This window comes from Xenopus laevis, chromosome 9_10L (assembly GCF_017654675.1).
Source record: "Xenopus laevis strain J_2021 chromosome 9_10L, Xenopus_laevis_v10.1, whole genome shotgun sequence".
NCBI classification, from domain to species: domain Eukaryota; kingdom Metazoa; phylum Chordata; class Amphibia; order Anura; family Pipidae; genus Xenopus; species Xenopus laevis.
The window spans coordinates 55,036,801-55,056,720 of record NC_054387.1 but is presented as its reverse complement, the minus strand read 5'-3'; the positions used below and the strand labels follow the sequence as shown (position 1 = coordinate 55,056,720).

At 41.1% G+C, this 19,920-nt stretch overlaps 1 protein-coding gene across 3 annotated transcripts in view; it reads right to left on the bottom strand.

Annotated features, from left to right (window-relative positions):
* Nucleotides 1–19,920, bottom strand: part of trim25.L (tripartite motif containing 25 L homeolog) — a 29,816-nt gene that overhangs the window by 6,930 nt on the left and 2,966 nt on the right. The window contains exons 2-8 of one of the 3 annotated variants that reach the window (XM_018235574.2): nt 14,072–14,234; nt 9,053–9,148; nt 6,019–6,252; nt 5,133–5,271; nt 3,923–3,970; nt 3,154–3,225; nt 2,697–2,783 (exon numbers count right to left, since the gene is read on the bottom strand). In XM_018235574.2, coding sequence (XP_018091063.1) covers nt 2,697–2,783; nt 3,154–3,225; nt 3,923–3,970; nt 5,133–5,271; nt 6,019–6,252; nt 9,053–9,148; nt 14,072–14,197 — 802 coding nt within the window. In that variant the 5' untranslated portion in view covers nt 14,198–14,234. Of the gene's footprint in view, nt 1–2,696; nt 2,784–3,153; nt 3,226–3,922; nt 3,971–5,132; nt 5,272–6,018; nt 6,253–9,052; nt 9,149–13,612; nt 14,235–19,920 lie in introns of all 3 variants that reach the window. The other 2 variants (XM_018235572.2, XM_018235571.2) reach the window with 2 other exon arrangements.

Sequence of the window (19,920 nt, the reverse complement as noted above, 5' to 3'; positions counted from 1 at the left end):
AAAGTAGGGTGTTACTGATATTCCTCTCAGCCAGAGGGTAGCCGATATGACTGCCATCAGCTTTGTGAAGACCCATGGGGCTGAGGAGAGGCTGAACGTTAGAGCCACAAATTGGTAGTGTTGGTTGGCGAAGGCAAATCTGAGGTATTTGTGGTGAGGTGGCCATATTGGGACGTGGAGATATGCATCCTTGATGGACATGAGGAACTGGTCGAGTTTCATCCCTCAAATGACTGAACGGAGCGTTTCCATCTTGAAGCAGACTGTTTTGATGAATTTGTTCAGTTCCTTCAGTTCTAGGATTGGTCGGAATGTTCCTTCTTACTTTGGGACTATGAAGAGATTGGAGTGGAAAACGAAGAATCTCTCCTGTAGAGGTACTGGTTTGATCACATCCTCTCTTTGCAGTCCGGACATGCATTCCATGAAAGCCCAAGCCTTGGCTTCCTGGGCCGGGACTTCCTGGGTGGGGGGGGAGGAAGTCTAGGTGGTATCCTTCTGTGACTATTTTGTTTACCCAGGAAGAGTGGTTGAGCCATACCTCCCAGAACCACAGAAGCCTCCCTCCCGACAGGTTCTAGTGTTTCCAGAGGGGGTGCCCTGCCATGCTGAGGTTGTCTTATATGCCTGAGGCTTGTTGTGAGGCTTGGTTGTTCTCCAGCTTGGTCAATTCTTGTCAGTATTGCTGGGATGAAAGCTGGAACGACGGGGAGAGTTTCCCAGTTTTGGTGTTCTGTTGTTTGAGCTATGAAAAAATCTGCCTCTTCTCGTAGCATATGAAGAACGTGACTTGGACTGGGGAAGGAAGGTGCTTTTTCCTCCTTTTGCCTAGGAGATTATCTTCTCCAATTCTTTGCCAAATAGATTATGGTCCTTAAATGGAGGTGATGTAAGGGATTTCTTGGAGTTAAGATCTGCTGACCAGAGATCTCCGAGCTGCTACTGCTAGGGATGAGGTTCTAGCTAAGAGTTGGGAAGTATCCATGATTGCCTCGCATAGATATGAGTTTGCCTCTGACCACTGATGTGCGATTTGTAGAGCCTCCAGCCAGTCCTATCCTGGAGCCCTGAGATAAGAGTCTCCGACCATGTTTCCATCGCTCTACTGACCCAGGCTGCAGCTAAGGCGGGTCTGAGAGCAGAACCTGCTGCCGAAAAAATTGTCTTTAGTCCACCTTCTAGCCATTTATCTGTGGGATCTTTGAAGGCCGCTGTGTCAGTAACCGGTAGTGTAGTAGATTCAGATACTCTAGAGACTGGTGCATCTACAACTGGTGGGGTACTCCACTTGTCCTCCACTTCCTTGGGAAATGGATATGGAAAATTTCCGGGATGGCTGGAACTTCTTTTCTGGAGCGTTCTATTCATCTTGAACTAGAGCTAGCAACTGCTCATGAGCTAGAAAGCAGGAGTTAGTCTTCTTTTGTCACTTCTTTTAGCCTGTTGTTGACCTTTGGGGGGGGTCAATCTCTAGTGTATCTGTGACTGCTTTGATGATGCCCTCTATGTCATGGTGGGATCTCTGTTCCTTCTCTTCATCCTCATTATCGGTAGAGTGTTTGTCCGAGGATAGTATTTCCCCTTCTGAGGCAAAAGGGCTATATCTTTCGGGTGATGATGCCCATGGTGATGGAGTCTCCCCTCTTTTGGAAGCCACACGTTTGCGTTTGTTGGCGGGGGCATCTCCCAATTTGGATGGGGCTTTCCCAAGGGTATTGACCTACCTTCTGCCATGTCACCTGTGCAGGAGACTGAAGTACTCCTGCGTTGTAGTGCGAGCCGCGCTGGAGAGAAGCTCTACCAGCTGCTCTCGAGTCTTCTGTGCCGGTAAGGGGGAGACTGGAGAAGGTGTTGCGAGTCAGGCGCAGTGATGCGATTCAGTAAGGAGCTGCGCAGTCTACAGGGTCCACGTCTGAATGCTGGGCTCTGCGCAGTTCTCCCAGGTTACTTTGGCGCCAAGAATTGTGCAGAGATAAGCTCCACGTCACTTCCTGCTGTGTCTTCCCGCCCGCCGTTCTCTTTGTCTCCCATTGCCATGGCACTGGTTGCGCAGCCTGCCCAGGGCAGCGATCCGCAAGGGTACCGCACTAGCCTTACCTCTTAGGAAAGGGATCCCTGCCAGAGTACCGGTTGGAAGCATGCTCTGGTCAGTGGCGTGCTTAGCAGCTAGGCACACTGAGGACCCCCCTTTTGCAGGAGGGAGTACTTAGTGTGCCGCTGTAATATCCGCCGGCCAGAGCCTCTTTACTCCAGTGAAGTAGGGTTCTATCCCTGTCGGGCTGTTTTAACCCCTGTGGATCTGTCCCGCGTGGGGGGTAAACTGCTATGTATACAGATCTCTCTGCCCATTGTCTCACCCCGGGTGTCAACACTAACTGTTGACCGGCGAATTCTTTGTGTAGGGTCTCTCTAGAGACCGAGATCCAACATCCTGGGGACAGGACACTTAAAAAAACTGAAGAGGTAAGGCAAGTGCTAGGGAATAAAGCTACTAAGGCATGCCTATTTTGTTAACCTCAAGTGTCCTGCCTCCTGGAGGGAGGAGCTTTACCCAGCTGTCTCCTGTGTGATTTCCATTCACAGGTGCTTTTCTTCCCAATTTTGGCAGCCAACAACCATACATATGAGGAAAATTGACTGTTGGAATTTACGCCCACTTTTCATAAAATTTGCTATAAGGAAATAATTTTACTCACTTTGTTTAGGGTGTCTGCTTTCTTGCATTTTTTCAAGGCTGGTTGATGATGATTTCATTTGTAGCAAAAAATTTTCTAGTGGATCTTCTACAGAGAGAAAAAGGCATTTAGGCAAAAAAGAGCACCATGGTTCACTCAGCAGTAATGTTGTATGCGTTTCAGTGTACAGCAGCCCAGAACAAATAATGCTGTGGATTTAGTTGCTCTTTAAACAAGGCTTAAATGACAAAGGATCAATGAATACCACTATTACAAAACATCTGCTTGAAGCCCTTCACAGAATTCTAAAAAGGAGATTATATAGTGTTAAACACGACCGTTACCTAGCGGAAAAACCAGGGTGGCACTATGGTGGCATGATATAAAGAGGGTATATTAGAATTGGCAAATACCTGTGTGTTGCAAGTGATGCGTACCATATATGAATATGAAGCCAACAAATTGTTGGTATTCTCACCTTGTTTAGGGTGTCTGCTTCCTCCTGCTGGCATTTTCACTTTATAAGCACGTGACGATTCTAGTGTATCATCTGTAGAAAAAAAAAAACCACAAGGTTCATTCTGCAACAATGCATCATTCCCAGCACACAGCAGTTTACAACAAATAATACTCTTGGGGCTTCTGACTGCTTACTTATATTACATCTGATCGATTACTTACTTTACCTCCTCCCAAAGACATTATGAGTGCAGATTCGGGGAGATTAGTGGCCAGGCGACAAATCTCCTCTTCTTCGCAGCGACTAATCTCCCCGATCTGCCTTCCTCCAGCTAAAATGTAAATCGCCTGGGGCAGGCACACGGAGCGCTTGGTTTTCCGAAGTCGTTCGTAATTGCCTCACGAAGAAACTTCGGAAAACGAAGGTGATTTACATTTTACCCGGCGGAAGGCAGGGAAGGCAGATCTGGGAGATTAGTCGCCGCATAAGAAGAGGAGATTTGTCGCCTGGCGACTAATCTCCCCGAATCTGCCCATGTGGCCAGACCCTTAAACATGTAACCCAGGGGTGTTTGCACAGAGAAAGAGAGGCTTTATTATCTAAAAGTTTTGTTATCTAAAAGTTAGAGCTGTACAGAGGACTGTCTTATTGAGGTGAAAGATGATGATAGTGGAAGCTATACCTGAAGTTCCTGTTTCCTGAGTAGCTGTGAATACCATCAATGAATATGAGCCAACCAAATGCAGAAATTCTCATCACCTTCCTGCATGTTGCTACACGAACTCACCTTGTTTAGGGTATCTGCCCCCTGCTGGCAATTTCTCTGATATATCATCTGTAGTGAAGAATACACATGGTTCATTTAGCAGCAATAACATATAATTCCTAATGTACAGCTGCCTGGTACAAAATTCTGGTCCTTGGTGCCCCTGGGTGCTTACCTACATAGCCCTTCCCCCTCTCTGTCATCATGAGTGCATCCAATATTACCCTTAAATGTGTGATCTGTGAACATCACAAACTGCCTCCTAAAATGTAATATAAGGTTTTGCTCAAATGTTATGTTCTAGGGCAGGGCTGTCCCAGCTGGACTTCTAAGAGATCAATATGGCACCCACAATGCCCAAGGTATCCACCACAGACCTCTTTCTATGGCATTGTTTTATAACAGCCAAGCTATTGTCATAAGTTATATGTTCTAAGTTATATGTTCTCCCCAGGTCTTTGTACGTTTTCTCCATGTACTCCACACTCCAAAAACATAAAGGTCTCCTGATAAAATTGACCCTGAATTTCATAGGGACCTTAGATTGTGTGCTCCACTGTGGCGGGGGTTGATGGGAATGTGATGGGTACATTAGAGTGTAAGCTCCACTAGGGCAGGGGCTGATGGGAAGGATGTAAGTCACATGACATAATTGATGGGAATGTGTAAGGCAGCTAAGTGGCTCAATGGGTAGCACTTCTGCCTTGCAGTGCTGGGGACCTGAGTTCCCTAAGGCACTATCTGCATGGAATTTGTAGGTTCTCCCCGTTTCTGATTGGGTTTCCTCCGGGTACTCAAGTTTCCTCCCACACCCCAAAAAATAAACAGGCAGGTTAATTGGGTTCTGACTAAATTGAGCATAATAGGGTGTGAATGTGATAGGGACCTTAGATTGTAAGATCCTCTTGGGCAGGGACTGATGTGAACGAAGTATAATCACTGTAAAGTGCGCTATATAAATATCATAAAATAAACAAATAAGCTTGAAATCTGTAAGCGCTGGTGGTAAAACCAACATATCACCAAGTCGCCTGAAGTTCCTCCAGAGGCAGCTTTGGGCGACTTTGCAATATGATGGTTTTACTGCCATAGATTTCAGTTATTTCCAATGAAGACACATTTTCAGGAGATTTGTCACTCACAGTCGTGCATAAATAATGATTGGGTGACAAATCTCCCTGTTGGCCACTGCCCTTAAGATGCGGGTGCCTGGAAAGATAAGAGATATTACCGGGTTGCTGCAGTTTGGTTTTGATGAAGTCTTTAAGAGAAACAGTGTTGCGGAAGATTTGGTGCAGTAGTTTCTCATCAAACTCTGTCTTTGGCTTAAAAGGCTCCTTAGAGGTAGTGTCATGCAACTTAGATGCCTGCTGTATAAAGGAAATGCAAATACCTGAAGTTAATACACCAGGATAGTTAAGCCTCTTTTTTATATCAAACATTTTTATTAAATCAATGACTGTATAGACTATAGACAGTTTCTGGGGAGTTACATTGGTAACATCAAGGTGGGGAAACATTTATATATGGATTAAGCTGTATATGCATACAAACAGCTTGTGTACCAAAGTTAACATAAGTTATTTAAAGGGGGTTGTTTACATTTGAGTTACATTTTAGTATGATACAGAGAGTGATATATTGAGGAAATTTGCATTTGGTTTTCATTTTTTATTATTTGTGGTTTTTGAGTTTAGTCTTTTGTTCAGCAGGCAAATTTGCAATTTCAGCAATCTGTTTGCTAGTGTCTAAATTACCCAAGCAACCATGCACTGATTTGAATAAGAGACTGGAATATAATTAGGAGAGGGTCTTTATAGTAATACAAGTAATAAAAATAGCATTTGTTTTTAGATGGGGTCAGTGACAGTTGGAAAGAGTCAGAATAAGAAGATAAATCATTGAAAAAAAAAAAAACAATTATGCCTTCATAGAAAATATTTCACTCCCTGAATTCCCAAATCTTGGAATTTAAGGGGTCTATTCACTAACAGTCTACAAAGCATACTTTAAGCATGTGACACATCAACAGTAGCTCATATGCAGCATGTCTCTCTTCACACCAACTACAATGAATGAGAGAGAACATAGAACGCTAGCAATAGCAAGGAATTTACCTTTAAAAACTGCAGATCGTCATCTTCCTGTAAGAGAGATTCAACGCTTGATTTCATTTTCTCAAATTCCTGTTTCTTTTTCCCAAGGATGCTCAATGTATAGCTGAATTTACTATTCGCCTTATTCTCCTCTTCCTCAATTTTCCTTATGGATTTCTTTTTCTCTTGCTCAATTAAAGCTTTAATTTCTTCAAACTCGCCTTCCATTAAATTCTTCTTTTTATCCGCAGTATTCTAGGAAATGCAAATTACAGTTGATTCCCAGTCCCAATATTTCCAGATATGGTTATAACAAGTATTAATTTAATATAATCCCTGTTCATTTTACTGACCTGGAAAATGGCAGCCCTGAACTCTGCTTGGCATGTTGATAGTTTCAGGGAATGTGAGTATCAGTTACTGCTGTTATAGGAACCTGATTCTCAAAATAAGGATGTGTCTCTACTAGAATCCATGACAATAAATGCAAGAGACACCTTCCCAATTCTATAACAGTCACAAACTGTCCTTAAAGGAGAAGGAAAGACAACAATCACTAGCGAGTGCCAAAATTTAGGCTCCCCCAGTGACTGCATTCACTTACCTGATACCCAAACTCTATTCATTGCACTTATGTTTCATAACAGGGTTTGTTCCTTTAAAGGAGAAGCCAAAATCAAAATCACCAGGGGATGTCAAAAGTTAGGCACCCCCAATTGTTACCTGTGGATCCCTCTGTAGGGCTTGCTGTACTTTAACAAAAACACCTGCTTTTCACTCTACTGCACATGCACTGATCACGGGATTTTAAAGAAGGTAGCAGAAGAGGATCTCTCCATGGTGCACAATAAGAAGAACGCTGGGCAGGAGCATTTTTCTGCTAACAGGAGCACAGGCAAGGGGTATGAGGTAAGTGATTAAAGTCACTTGGGGGTGCTTAACTTTTGGCACCCAACTGAATTTAAACTTTCCTTCTCCTTTAAAGTAGCATACCCCCTAATGCAACATAAGAGAACTGAACAGAGTTTGGCCTGAATATACTTATATGCCAATTGTTTTAATAAGGAAAATTTATCTTTTTTGCTAATTTTAAACCAAACAGGGAAACTGAAGCTCTGCTATGTTTGGTAGATAATTAGATTGCCAGAGCTCAGGCAAAAAAAAGTCCATTATGAACGAGGGATTATCTATGCACTGGGAAGCCAACTGCCTACCATTCAAAGACCAAACATGGAGGATCAGTGTCACAGTTTGCTCTATTAGCTCAAGAAATAACAAAAACTAGATTTTTTTCTGATTAAGACAAAAGGTAAAAAGTATGTTCAGCACAGCCCTATTCATTCTGCAGAGAAGTGTTAACATTAGTAAGGGAGAGAAGGTAGCTGTTACCCTGGGCAAGCGCACTGCAGAGGAGAGATCTGTTATCCCAAGTAGGTTCGGTAGGTGAGCAAAGTGTTATCTTAAGCACAGTATTGAAGGAAATGCAGAAAGACAGAAGTTACCCTGGACAGGTGCAGTGTATGTAAGAGATCCGTAATTCTGGGAGGGTGCAGTACAATAGAGAGCAGAGAAGTGCTATTACTTTAAGCATGTGCAATACAGGGGAGAGCAGAGTGAATGCTGTTACCCTGTGTGGGTGCAGTACAGGGAAGAGCAGGGGAAGAGTGCTGTTATCCTGATTAATTACAGTGCAGGGTCCTGTGCAACTGGGACCTCCTTCCTATAGTATCACATAATCTTGAATGTATATGTACCGTATATACTCGAGTATAAGCCGACCCGAGTATAAGCCGAGGTACCTAATTTTACCTACGAAAACTGGGAAAACTTATTGACTCTAGTATAAGCCTAGACACAACTACAGCCCTGTCTCCCAGCAGCGCACATTCTGCCAAAGCGACCCCCCCATCAACCGGACTTCTTTGCAAAGTTGATGGTGACAGAGAATTGCCAAACGGATTACTGTGTGCATTGTCCCACAACCATGTGCAGAGGGTGCTGTTTGATATTGCCATCACTGTTAATCTTTCATATAACCAACAGAGGGTGCTGTGTGATATTGCAGTCACTGTTATTCTTTCATATAACCAACAGAGGGCGCTGTGTGATATTGCAGTCACTGTTAATCTTTCATATAACCAACAGAGGGCACTGTGTGATATTGCAGTCACTTTTATTCTTCCATATAACCAACAGATGGCGCTGTGTGATATTGCAGTCACTGTTATTCTTTCATATAACCAACAGAGGGTGCTGTGTGATATTGCAGTCACTGTAATTCTTTCATATAACCAACAGAGGGCGCACTGTTATTCTTTCATATAACCAACAGAGGGTGCTGTGTGATATTGCAGTCACTGTTATTTTTTCATACAACCAACAGATGGCGCTGTGTGATATTGCAGTCACTGTTATTCTTTCATATAACCAACAGATGGCGCTGTGTGATATTGCAGTCACTGTTATTCTTTCATATAACCAACAGAGGGCGCACTGTTTTCTTTCATATAACCAACAGAGGGCATTGTGGGATATTGCAGTCTCTCCCCAAGTGTACTGTTGGTATATGTAGAACTGTAGTGTAGATGTGGAACAGATCCAAGGCGGCAGTCAAACTGCAAAAAATCCGTTTATTGGGGAGTGTACAACATGTTTCGGGACAAGCCCTTTATCTGTTCCACATCTACACTACAGTTCTACATATTGATTTGGGTAATCAGACACAGGATACCCGTGGACAGGTCTGATCTAAGTATGTGGTGAGCTCCTTTCATACTAAATTGTGCATGTACTGTTGGTATAGGAATGATTAAAAGTGACTGAAATCTCAGCTACGTGGGTCGGGGTAGAGTTTTTCAGCACATTTTGGATGCTGAAAAACTCGGCTTATACTCGGGTATATACGGTATATATTACATATAGTTATTTACTTATTAATGTTCCCATTAATGCTTTGTATCAATGTGCAGTGCTGTGTACACAAGTATCACTATACAAATAAAAATATACATATATACAGACACTGCAGGCAATATCAGTGTAGGATTATACTCACCATCACTTGTCTTTGCTCTCGCTTTACTTCATCAGCTGTATTTGAGGCTTTTTCTATTTTCTGATTTAATGACTGCAAGATGTTGATAAACTCTTTCTGTAAAGATAGATGAAACGTCAGTACATCACATGTGGATCACATAGAAAGCAGAATGACTTTGCTGGCCATTCTGTAGATATGCCCCAGAACCATTAAGGCAGTGGTCACCAATTTTTTTTTTTTTTTTTTAACCCGTAAATAGTAAAAAAAGAGTCGGGGAGCAACACAAGCATGAAAAATGTACCTGGTGTGCCAAATAAGGTTGTGATTGGCTATTTTGTAGCCCCTATATGGACTTGCAGCCTACAGGAGGCACGGTTTGGCAAATTTGCCTCCAAGCCAGGAATTCAAGCCATGGGTCCCATATTTTTTACAATTTATTGACAACCACAGGTCATGTAGGTAAATTTTTTGGAGGGAATCTTTTTATTAAGTTGGCCCATTGGTTGATCGTTGGGCCATTGCTTGTGAATAATGCATTTTAACTGGGGCAATCCAAAGGTTAGGCAAGGGGAAGCAGATTTACTGTTTAAAATATTTTATTTGATTTTCATATTAAACAAATGAAATCAAAATGACAAATGTTATGCAGATGAAGAAAATATGTTGCAAAGGAGACAATGGCATGATAGTATCAAAACTATATCATTCATGAAAAATAACAAAAAACGAACTAAAAATTAACTAAGCCAGTGGATGCACAAGTAATAAAAGAAAGAAAAAGCCCATTTATCATCTGGAGTGTCAGATAGGTCATCTAACTATTGAAGAAAGCGCATTATTTGATCGCCAGTATTGGAGTTACAGATTTCAAAATAAGGAGACCAAACCAGCCTAAAAGAATCTTTGGAAATACTTCCTTTAGTTTTAGTTATTAAGGCTTCTTGCCAAGTAAGCTGATTCATATAAGAGATGATGTCCGATAATGAGGGGGGTTCCTTTTGTAACCAGAAATTAAATAAAGCTTTCCTAGAAGCAGCTAGAAAAAAGGAAGTCAATAATTTACTTTCATGGGAGATAATATTTGACTTAGGATTTGCAGAAAGCATATTAATATCTAGATGCAGTAAAGCAATACACGGAGATAGTTTAATTTTTATCTTCAGTCTAGAATTCAAAAAATTAGTAACTTCCCTCCAAAAAAGGTTAATTTTTGGACAGGACCATAAATAATGAAAAATTGACACATTAGTCTCGTCACATTTAGGACAAAATGATATAGGACTATTAGAGGTACTTTTAGCAAACATTTTCCCATATCCTAAATGAATAAGCTTAAAGTGTTGTATTCTCCAACTCTCTGCCAAAATTAATTTATTATAAGTATTAATAGATTTCACCAAATCTGAGGGAGACACTTGACATTGTAAAAACTCAGTCCATTTAATGGACGATTTAGATAATGGATGTGAGTCTGTACCATAAATATTCCAAAATTTTTTAGATAAAGAGTTAATTGAAATCAAACAGGGGAGTTCCAAAAATTCTGCCAAATCATCTGCTAGCTTGTGATCAGCTAAAATCAAATTGTTTTTATCATGCAGTAGAGAAAGACCGCATTGACAAGCTAAGTAATAATATCAGATTCATTAGGGAAGCAGATTTACTGCAGGCAACCAGTGGCGTAACTAGTTGTTGCTGGGCCCCACAGCAAATTAATTTTAGGGCCTCAAACATATCCAGTGTTTGTCCTGTTTTACCAATATATGTTCAAATTGCTCATCAATGAGAGCCTCATGGGGCCCCCTGTACCTCCTGGGCCCCCCTGCAGCCGCAGGGTCTGCTTCCTCTGTAGTTACACCCCTGCAGGCAACATATCTCCTCGTCTGCCATTACCCTTAAACTCTATTCACTTCCCACCTATAAACTCTATTCAGTCCCCAATTTCTGAATGATTTACTAACAGACAAATCCCTTTTTCCTAAAAATACAAGGCACTAACAGAAATTAACTTCTCTCTGATGCCCATTGAACTGCCCTTCATTACATTTTTTCAATTGATTTTAAGTTATTTGTGTATGTTATGCTATTTAAACAAGTGTTTGTCCGTCCCTTTCTATTCTCTGCCCTGGTGGCCCAGACCGTTGATAAAATGTAAAATGTAATGTAACTGAATAACAGACCTGTCTTTGCTGGCAATTAAAGACTTTTGCAACACTGGACTAAGAACAACCCGGCACATACTGCTTTCCATAGCAATTGTTTTTATAAATAACTTTAATAGCATGAAAAAGTTTTAATAAATGTATATTGAAAAGTTGCTTAGAATTATATTTTCTTTTACAGGTATGGGATCCATTATCTGGAAACCTGTTCTCCAGAAAGCTCCGAATTACAGAAAGGCCGTCTCCCATAGACTCCATTTTTTTCCCGAATAATCCAAATTTTGAAAAACGATTTCCTTTTTCTCTGTAATAATAAACCGTAGCTTGTATAAGATCCAAACTAAGATATAATTCATCATTATTGTAGGCAAAACCAGACTATTGGGGTCTTTTAATGTTTACATGATTTTCTAGTAGACTTAAGGTGTGAAGATCCAAATTATGGAAATATACATTATTCGGAAAACCCCTGGTCCCAAGCATTCTGGATAACAGGTCCCATACCTTTATTAGGCATTTTTTATTGTGGGGTTGACTTGCCATTTAAAAAAAGTCCTAAAGGTGGCTCTTCTTGGCAGTATACTTCGTTTTTATTCAATTTAAACTGCCTCCAAGCCAGGAATTCAAAAATAAGCACCACTCTGTGGACACTGGGAGCAACATCAAAGAGGTTAGTGAGCAACATGTTACTAGCGAGCCACTGGTTGGGTGATCACTACTCTAGAGCCCCCTGGGAGGCAGCTGCTCTAGTATTCAGTTATTAGGTAGGGTAACCTGATGCAAGGACCCTACATGCCAACATCTCTGCTGCCTACCAGGTGCTAGAGTTGTGCTGGAGGGAGTGGACAAATTAATTTATAAAATATTATAAAATATATTAAAGGAAAACTTAACCCCAAAAATGAATACCTAAGCAGCAGATTCAATTAAATTAATGATTAACAAACTGGTATATATGTATTTAAAGGAGAAGGAAAGGTTAAAACTAAGTAAGCCTTATCAGAAAGGTCCATCTAAATATACCAGTAAACCTCCAAAGTAGTGCTGCTCTGAGTCCCCTGTCAAAAGAAACACTGCATTTCTTTCCTTCTATTGTTTACACATGGGCTTCTGTATCAGACTTCCTGCCTTCAGCTTAAACCTCATTGCCCTGGGCAAGAGCATGCTCAGTTTGCTCCTCTTCCCCACCCCCTCCCTTCTCTACTGTAATCTGAGCCCAGAGCAGGGAGAGACTCAGGCAGGAAGTGATGTCACACCATGTTAATACTGCAGCTCCTATCCTTAACAAACAGAGAGTTTCTAGAGCTTTTTACTCAGGTATGGTAAAACATTCTACAGAATAAATATAGCATTCTAGCTTGCACTATTGCAGCTAATCTATTGGCAATAAAATGCCTCCGTAGCTTTCCTTCTCCTTTAAGTAAATGTTGTCCTTTTACATCTCTTGCCTTGAACCACCATTTTGTGATGGTCTGTGTGCTGCCTCAGAGATCACCTGACCAGAAATACTACAACTCTAACTGTAACAGAAAGAAGTGTGTGAAGCAAAAGACACAAATCTGTCTGTTAATTGGCTCATGTGACCCAACAAGTATAGTATGTTTGTGTGCACAGTGAATAATATGATCCCAGGGGCTGCCCATAATTTTTTAAAAAGGCAATTTTCTATTTATGATTACCCAATGGCACATACCACTAAAAAGTATATGATTATGTTTTTTGTTTTATGAAGCAGGGTTTTACACATGAGCTGTTTTATTGTAATATCTTTTTATAGAGACCTACATTGTTCAGGGGGTATAGTTTTCCTTTAATACAAAATGATAGTAGGTCTGGACTGGGATTTAATATTGGCCCTGGGATTCAAAGAACACAGAGGCCAAAACAGCCCCCACTGCCCACTTAATAATGACTTTCTATGGCACCTTACAGCAGCCCTTCTGGCATTTGCCAGGGTCGTATCACACAGCAGGTTCTATTTAGATACAAAGGTTGAACATGATAGGTGTGTCTACTGTGTTAATATGTGCTAAGCTACCGTTTGTTTTCCCTAATGCAGTTAATGATTACACTTGCCTGGCCACTCCTGTACTAGGAGTAGCAAAGCAAGTCAATATGAGAGCACTGCACCTTGCAGCTACTAGAACTAGCCCTGATGTAGCAAATGGTATCAGTGATCCAGGTGTCTGTGTTGGTGTGGTACTGTTGAAGAGATAAATTGAGTACTCCCCAAAAAACAGGTTATGCCCACTACAAGTCACATGGACATCTGCAGAAACCGCCCTTTAGTGGTTTGGGGGAGCTTTCATAAGTGCAGTTAGAAAAGCATGGCAGTCCCCTTTAAAACTTATAATTAAAGAAACAGCTGTCCCATATATAAAGCATGTCTGTTGTGTCTGACCATAGTCGTACTCACCTCCTTCTCCATTTTGCCCTCCTGGAGGGAGCAAGTGTGGCACTGCTTGTGACTGGCCAGACAGTAGCAGCAGATGCATCTGGAGTGCTCCCTGCAGTATTGATCAAGCAGTTTATCATGATCCTGGCACTTCCTCACATGCAGGTCCCTCATGGGCTGCTTTAACAAGTGGTGTATAAAGGCTGGACTCTCCAGATGGGGCTGCAGGTGTTCTTCACAGAAGGATGCCAGGCAGGTCAGACAGGTCTTGGCAGCAGGCAACTTCATGCAACTGTCACAAAGCACCACGTCTGTGTCACAGGAATCTTCCACTACCTCCTCTACCATCACTTCAGGCTGCGGAGGTTCAATGTGCATGCTCTGTAGTTGACTCACCAGGTTGCTCAGTAGGGTGTTCTTCCTGAGGTCAGGCTTAGTGGAAAAGGAGCACATACACTGAGGGCATCTGTACTCACTCACCTTAGATGCTTCCCAGGCAAGGTTCAGGCACCCGCCACAGAAATTGTGCCCACAGGGAATTGTCACTGGGGTACTGAACAGCCCCAAACAGATGGAACAGGTGAGTTCCTCTACCAAGTTCTCCATGCTGGCAAATGGGATGAGAGATCTGGTAAAGGGCTATCTGCAGGAAGGCAAAAATCCCAGTGAGAAGAACACAGAGGGTGCACAGTGCTAGACCACACCTACTAGCTCACTGGCACAAGGGGACAATCACTCACTAGAAGGAAAGAGCATGCGTTCACTCATGAGAGAAGAGTGCAAGCTTACTCGCTAGAGGAAGGAGCACACACCAACTTACTAGGGAGAAGGAGCACATGCTCACTAGAAGGAAAGTGTACATGCTCACTTACTAGAAGAGAGAAGCACTCACATATTAAAAGGGAAGAAGCACACGCTTACCTACTAGAGGGAAAGAGCACATGCTCAGTCAGGAGAGAGAAGGAGCACATGCTCACCTGCTAGAGGGAAGGAACTCGTACTCACTCATTAGAAGGGAGGAGCACGCATACGCTCACATACTAGCGGGAAATAGCACACACTCACTCACTAAAGGGAAGGCGCACACTTATTAGAGGGGGAACACACGGTCACTCACTACAGGAGAGGATCACAGACTCCCATACTACAGAGTAGTAGCGTACGCTCACATACTAGAGGGAAATAGCACACACTCGCTCACTAGAGGTAAGGAGCACACACCAACTCACTAAAAAGGAGAACAAACCCCCTTACTAGAGGGAAGGAGCAAACACTCACTAGAGGGAAGGAGCAAACACTCACTAGAGGGAAGGAGCAAACACTCACTAGAGGGAAGGAGCAAACAGTAAAAAAATAAATAATGGAAAGTAATTGAAAAAGGTCTTTATTTCTGGGGAACAATCTGAAAACAATTAAACTGGAAAAAGTGTTTGGAAGGTGAACAACACCTTTAACCCTTTAAGTGCCAGCAGAATTGACCAATTTGGTTACGTGAAATGCCAGACGTTTTTGAAACATTCTGTGCTCTCTCACTTTAGGGGCATTTTCTGAGGGCAAACCTATAGTTCAGCTAGGAAAACTATACATTGTTTTTTTCGGGAGAAACTGAGCTTTCTAAATCTGCCTGAGTTTTCTTGTATTTCCACCTCTGCAAAAAGATTTATAGTGCTAAATACAAAAAAAAAAATGAAAAATTCCTATTTTTCACAATATATGAACTTATACCTGAAAAATATTTCATTTTACGCATGAAAATCCAACTGATTTGGAAAGCCTCATGTCTCTTGAACATGCCAATACCAAATATGTATAGTTTTAGGCAGATTTAGGACATCTGTACAGCAAAAACTACCGGCAGTATATTACCGAATTTTGAAAGCAGAAGGCAGAAAACGGCATACTTTTGATTCCAAGGCCACAAAATCCTGAAACAGTATGTTTACCCCAGAAGACCATATATTTTTGGAAAGTACACATTCTGCCGATTCCAAAATGGGTAACTGTGTCTCTCTACTCCTAACTACCAAACATCAAAGCTTGTCTGAACGTAGCGTTTTTTATCAAAATGTATCAAAATTTTGAAAAATCACTTCAAAGGTTTTATTTTGCTGCTCCGCATATCACACACTATATTAGATACCAAGAAAAAGCACCCTGAATATGATTGCCAGGGGTCCACTGAACAGTTTGATCCCCATTGTGCATAGGATTACCAAAGTACCTGGCATTTAGAGACCCCAATATGAAGTTAGCACATCCAAATTGTCCAGGACTTTACTTCAGCTACTGAAAAATCAACACACTGACTGCATTTTTTGTGGGGTAAAAACACCGAAATATACGTTTACCCCCCAAAACCATATATTTTTGGAAAGTACACATTCTACCGAATCTAAAATGAGTACCCATGCCTTTCTGCTCCAAACTACTGAGTCGCAAGGCTTTCCCAAAATTGTCAGTTTTGGTGAAATATCGGAAAATTTCCTAAAAGCTTCAACTTCCCAGCACCATATCACCCATGTATCATTACATACCAAGAAAAAGCACCCTAAATATGATTGCCATGGTTCCTCAAAACAGTTTGGTAGCCATTGTTCATAGGTTTACCAAAGTATCTGGCATTTAGAGGCCCCAAAATGAAGTTAGCGCATACAAATAGTCCTGTGAGTAACTTGAGCTAATGAAAAATCAACACATTGACTGCATTTTTTGTGGGGTAAAAACACAGAAATATACGTTTACCCCCCAAAACCATATATTTTTAGAAAGTAAACATTCTACCGAATCTAAAATGGGTACCCATGCCTTTCTGCTCCAAACTACTGAGTCGCAAGGCTTTCCCAAAATTGTCAGTTTTGGTGAAATATCTGAAAATTTCCTAAAAGCTTCAACTTCCCAGCACCATATCACCCATGTATCATTACGTACCAAGAAAAAGCACCCTAAATATGATTGCCAGGGTTCCTCCAAACAGTTTGGTGGCCATTGTTCATAGGTTTACCAAAGTATCTGGCATTTAGAGGCCCCAAAATGAAGTTAGCGCATACAAATAGTCCTGTGGGTAACTTCAGCTAATAAAAAATAAACACATTGACTGCATTTTTTGTGGGGTAAAAACACAGAAATATATGTTTACCCCCCAAAACCATATATTTTTGGAAAGGACACATTCTACCGAATCTAAAATGGGTACCCATGCCTTTCTGCTCCAAACTACTGAGTCGCAAGACCTTCCCAAAATTGTCGGTTTTGGTGAAATATCTGAAAATTGCCTCAAAGCTTCAACTTCCTAGCACCATATCACCCATGTATCATTACGTATCAAGAAAAAGCACCCTAAATATGATTGTCAGGGTTCCTCCAAACAGTTTGGTGGCCATTGTTCATAGGTTTACCAAAGTATCTGGCATTTAGAGGCCCCCAAATGAAGTTAGTGCATACAAATAGTCCTGTGGGTAACTTCAGCTAATGAAAATTCAACACATTGACTGCATTTTTTGTGGGGAAAAAACACTGAAATATATGTTTACCCCCCAAAACCATATATTTTTGGAAAGGACACATTCTACCGAATCTAAAATGGGTACCCATGCCTTTCTGCTCCAAACTATTGAGTCGCAAGGCTTTCCCAAAATTGTCGGTTTTGGTGAAATATTTGAAAATTGTCTCAAAGCTTCAATTTCCCAGCACCATATCACCCATGTATCATTACGTACCAAGAAAAAGCACCCTAAATATGATTGCCAGGGTTCCTCCATACAGTTTGGTGGCTGTTGTTCATAGGTTTACCAAAGTATCTGGCATTTAGAGGCCCCAAAATCAAGTTAGTGCATACAAATAGTCCTGTAGGTAACTTCAGCTAATGAAAAATCAACACATTGACCACATTTTTGTGGGGTAAAAACACAGAAATATATGTTTACCCCCCAAAACCATATATTTTTGGAAAGTACACATTCTACCGAATCTAAAATGAGTACCCATGCCTTTCTGCTCCAAACTACTGAGTCGCAAGGCCTTCCCAAAATCGATGGTTTTGGTGAAATATCTGAAAATTGCCTCAAAGCTTCAACTTCCCAGCACCATATCACCCATGTATCATTACGTACCAAGAAAAAGCACCCTAAATATGATTGCCAGGGTTCCTCCAAACAGTTTGGTGGCCATTGTTCATAGGTTTACCAAAGTATCTGGCATTTAGAGGCCCCAAAATGAAGTTAGCACATATAAATAGTCCTGTATGTAACTTCAGCTAATGAAAATCAACACATTGACTGCATTTTTTGTGGGGTAAAAACACAGAAATATATGTTTACCCCCCAAAACCATATATTTTTGGAAAGTACACATTCTACCGAATCTAAAATGAGTACCCATGCCTTTCTGCTCCAAACTACTGAGTCGCAAGGCCTTCCCAAAATCGACGGTTTTGGTGAAATATCTGAAAATTGTCTCAAAGCTTCAACTTCCCAGCACCATATCACCCATGTATCATTACGTACCAAGAAAAAGCACCCTAAATATGATTGCCAGGGTTCCTCCAAACAGTTTGGTGGCCATTGTTCATAGGTTCACCAAAGTATCTTGCATTTAGAGGCCCCAAAATGAAGTTAGCGCATATAAATAGTCCTGTATGTAACTTCAGCTAATGAAAAATCAACACATTGACTGCATTTTTTGTGGGGTAAAAACACAGAAATATATGTTAACCCCCCAAAACCATATATTTTTGGAAAGTACACATTCTACCGAATCTAAAATGAGTACCCATGCCTTTCTGCTCCAAACTACTGAGTCGCAAGGCCTTCCCAAAATCGACGGTTTTGGTGAAATATCTGAAAATTGTCTCAAAGCTTCAACTTCCCAGCACCATATCACCCATGTATCATTACGTACCAAGAAAAAGCACCCTAAATATGATTGCCAGGGTTCCTCCAAACAGTTTGGTGGCCATTGTTCATAGGTTTACCAAGAATCTGGCATTTAGAGTCCCCGAAATGAAGTTATTAGCTGAAGTTACCCACAGGACTATTTATATGCACTAACTTCATTTTGGGGCCTCTAAATGCCAGATTCTTTGGTAAACTTATGAACAATGGCCACCAAACTGTTTGGAGGAACCCTGGCAATCATATTTAGGGTGCTTTTTCTTGGTACGTAATGATACATGGGTGATATGGTGCTGGGAATTTGAAGCTTTGAGGCAATTTTTAGATATTTCACCAAAACCGACAATTTTGGGAAGGCCTTGCGACTCAGTAGTTTGGAGCAGAAAGGCATGGGTACCCATTTTAGATTCGGTAGAATGTGTACTTTCCAAAAATATATGGTTTTGGGGGTAAACATATATTTCTGTGTTTTTACCCCACAAAAAATGCAGTCAATGTGTTGATTTAGCTGAAGTTACCTACAGGACTATTTATATGCGCTAACTTCATTTTGGGGCCTCTAAATGCAAGATACTTTGGTAAACCTATGAACAATGGCCACCAAACTGTTTGGAGGAACCCTGGCAATCATATTTAGGGTGCTTTTTCTTGGTACGTAATGATACATGGGTAATATGGTGCTGGGAAGTCGAAGCTTTGAGGCAATTTTCAGATATTTCACCAAAACCGTCAATTTTGGGAAGGCCTTGCGACTCAGTAGTTTGGAGCAGAAAGGCATGGGTACTCATTTTAGATTCGGTAGAATGTGTACTTTCCAAAAATATATGGTTTTGGGGGGTAAATATATATTTCTGTGTTTTTACCCCACAAAAATCTCCCAAATGAAAATAGTACATATGAATTTTCACATATGACACTCTGACTGCTACAATACAAGCACCTGGTATGTGCATTATGCACCATAAGACCCCCTAACAGTATAGAGACCCTAGAAAACCATATATTTTCTGAAAGCACACATTCAGACGAATCTAAAGCAAGTAATTACATCTTTCTACTGCAAACTACAAAACCACAAAGCAATGCTAAACATAACGCTTTTTATGGAATTTCTGAAAAATAGTCACAAAGCTTGCATTTTACCCCATTATATACCCCACATTTTGTAACGTACCAGCAAAAGTCATCCTCAATATGAAAGCCAGGAGTGTACTGAACAGTGTGATGCCTGATATGAAAAGATTTACCAAACTAGGTGGCATACAGAGACGCCCAAATGAAAATAGTACATATGAATTTTCACATATGACACTCTGACTGCTACAATACAACACCTGGTATGTGCATTATGCACCATAAGACCCCCTAACAGTATGGAGACCCTAGAAACCCATATATTTTCTGAAAGTACACATTCAGACGAATCTAAAGCAGGTAATT